The 1,213-nt window shown below is 53.1% G+C and overlaps 1 protein-coding gene across 1 annotated transcript; it reads right to left on the bottom strand.

Moving 5' to 3' along the window:
• Positions 1-457: 457 nt before the first annotated feature.
• Positions 458-775, bottom strand: GNI_082550 (chromo domain protein; the record flags this gene model as incomplete). Its single annotated transcript, XM_011135765.1, has 1 exon — positions 458-775. The coding sequence occupies one exon, from the start codon at positions 773-775 to the stop codon at positions 458-460; it is 318 nt and encodes a 105-aa protein (XP_011134067.1).
• Between the last annotated feature and the right edge of the window lie 438 nt (positions 776-1,213).

Here is a 1,213-nt window from a genome sequence, read left to right as displayed (position 1 = left end):
ACCGTGGAGGGGACGCACCGTGGAGGGGAACGCACCGTGGAGGGGACGCACCGTGGAGGGGACGCACCGTGGAGGGGACGCACCGTGGAGGGGACGTAGACCGCAGTACAGCACCCGGAAACGCGCGAGCAGGTTAGGGATGGTTTAGGCCGGACCGGAAGATCCAGTCAGTACACAACCTTCTTCCGGGAGAGATCTTCTTCCGGGAGAGAACCACCGTCCTTCCAGGACCTTGACCCCGGAGATTCAGTGAAGAAGATGGACCACCTAAAAGAACATACCATTCAAGTAGACCTCCGGTCCCTTGAATTGCTCAGGTCAACTGGAACTGAGCACAATACTTTGTCATCATCACTTCGTTAGTTATTACACTGTCTGACGGTTGATAATGTTGTCAATCCATGACCACAGAATGGTTCTAAGCAGGGAGTGGGTCCTAAATGCAGATGATATTTGGTCACTCCGGTTTTCTGAAATTTCCTCCATATCGGTAAAATTTTTCAGCGGAACGTTTCTCCCGTTCAACAAATCTCTTCATGTCCGATTCCATGTGCTTGTCTTCCATGGTTACGGGTTGCCATTGGTAATTGCTATCGGCATTAAGCTTCCGACTTACCTTCATGCGGGCTGTAAAGAATGCCCTGAGATAACGTATTCTTGCGACATGATTACCAAAGTTTTCCACGTTCTCCAGAGGTTCCCAAGTATTCTCGTTTTCAGGATAACCCTCCCATTTGATTAGGTACCACTCCTTACCGGACGGGTCCTTCAGCATATCGCGCAAAGCTTCAACATCATAAAGCTCAATTGAAGAGTCGCTTTCTTCAACCTGCTCTTTTTCATGCTCTCGAACCTTTTCCAAGTCTAGTTCTCGCGTCCTAACTAACTCCTTCTGCCGGCCTAAGTCTCGCTGCCTATCTAGTTCCCGCTGCCTCTCCTCCTCCTCGCGCTTCCGCTCCAACGCCTTCTGCCGAACCAACTCTTTAAGCCGCGCCGCTTCGCGCAACTCACGCTGACGCACTATCTCCTGCTCCTTAAGCCGCTCCCGCTCGCGAAGTAACTCGCGCTGCCGCTCCACCTCCTTGGCTCGCTCCTGAGCCTCTCGTCTCTCCACCTCCTTCGCCTTGCGCCTCTCTTCCGCTCGTTGCCTCTCTTCCGCTCGTTGCCTCTCTTCCGCTCGTTGCCTCTCTTCCGCTCGTTGCCTCTCTTCCGC

This window comes from Gregarina niphandrodes, assembly GCF_000223845.1.
Source record: "Gregarina niphandrodes unplaced genomic scaffold scaffold00015, whole genome shotgun sequence".
NCBI classification, from domain to species: domain Eukaryota; phylum Apicomplexa; class Conoidasida; order Eugregarinorida; family Gregarinidae; genus Gregarina; species Gregarina niphandrodes.
The sequence above is the reverse complement of the archived record's forward strand: the minus strand, read 5'-3'. Positions and strand labels throughout refer to the sequence as shown.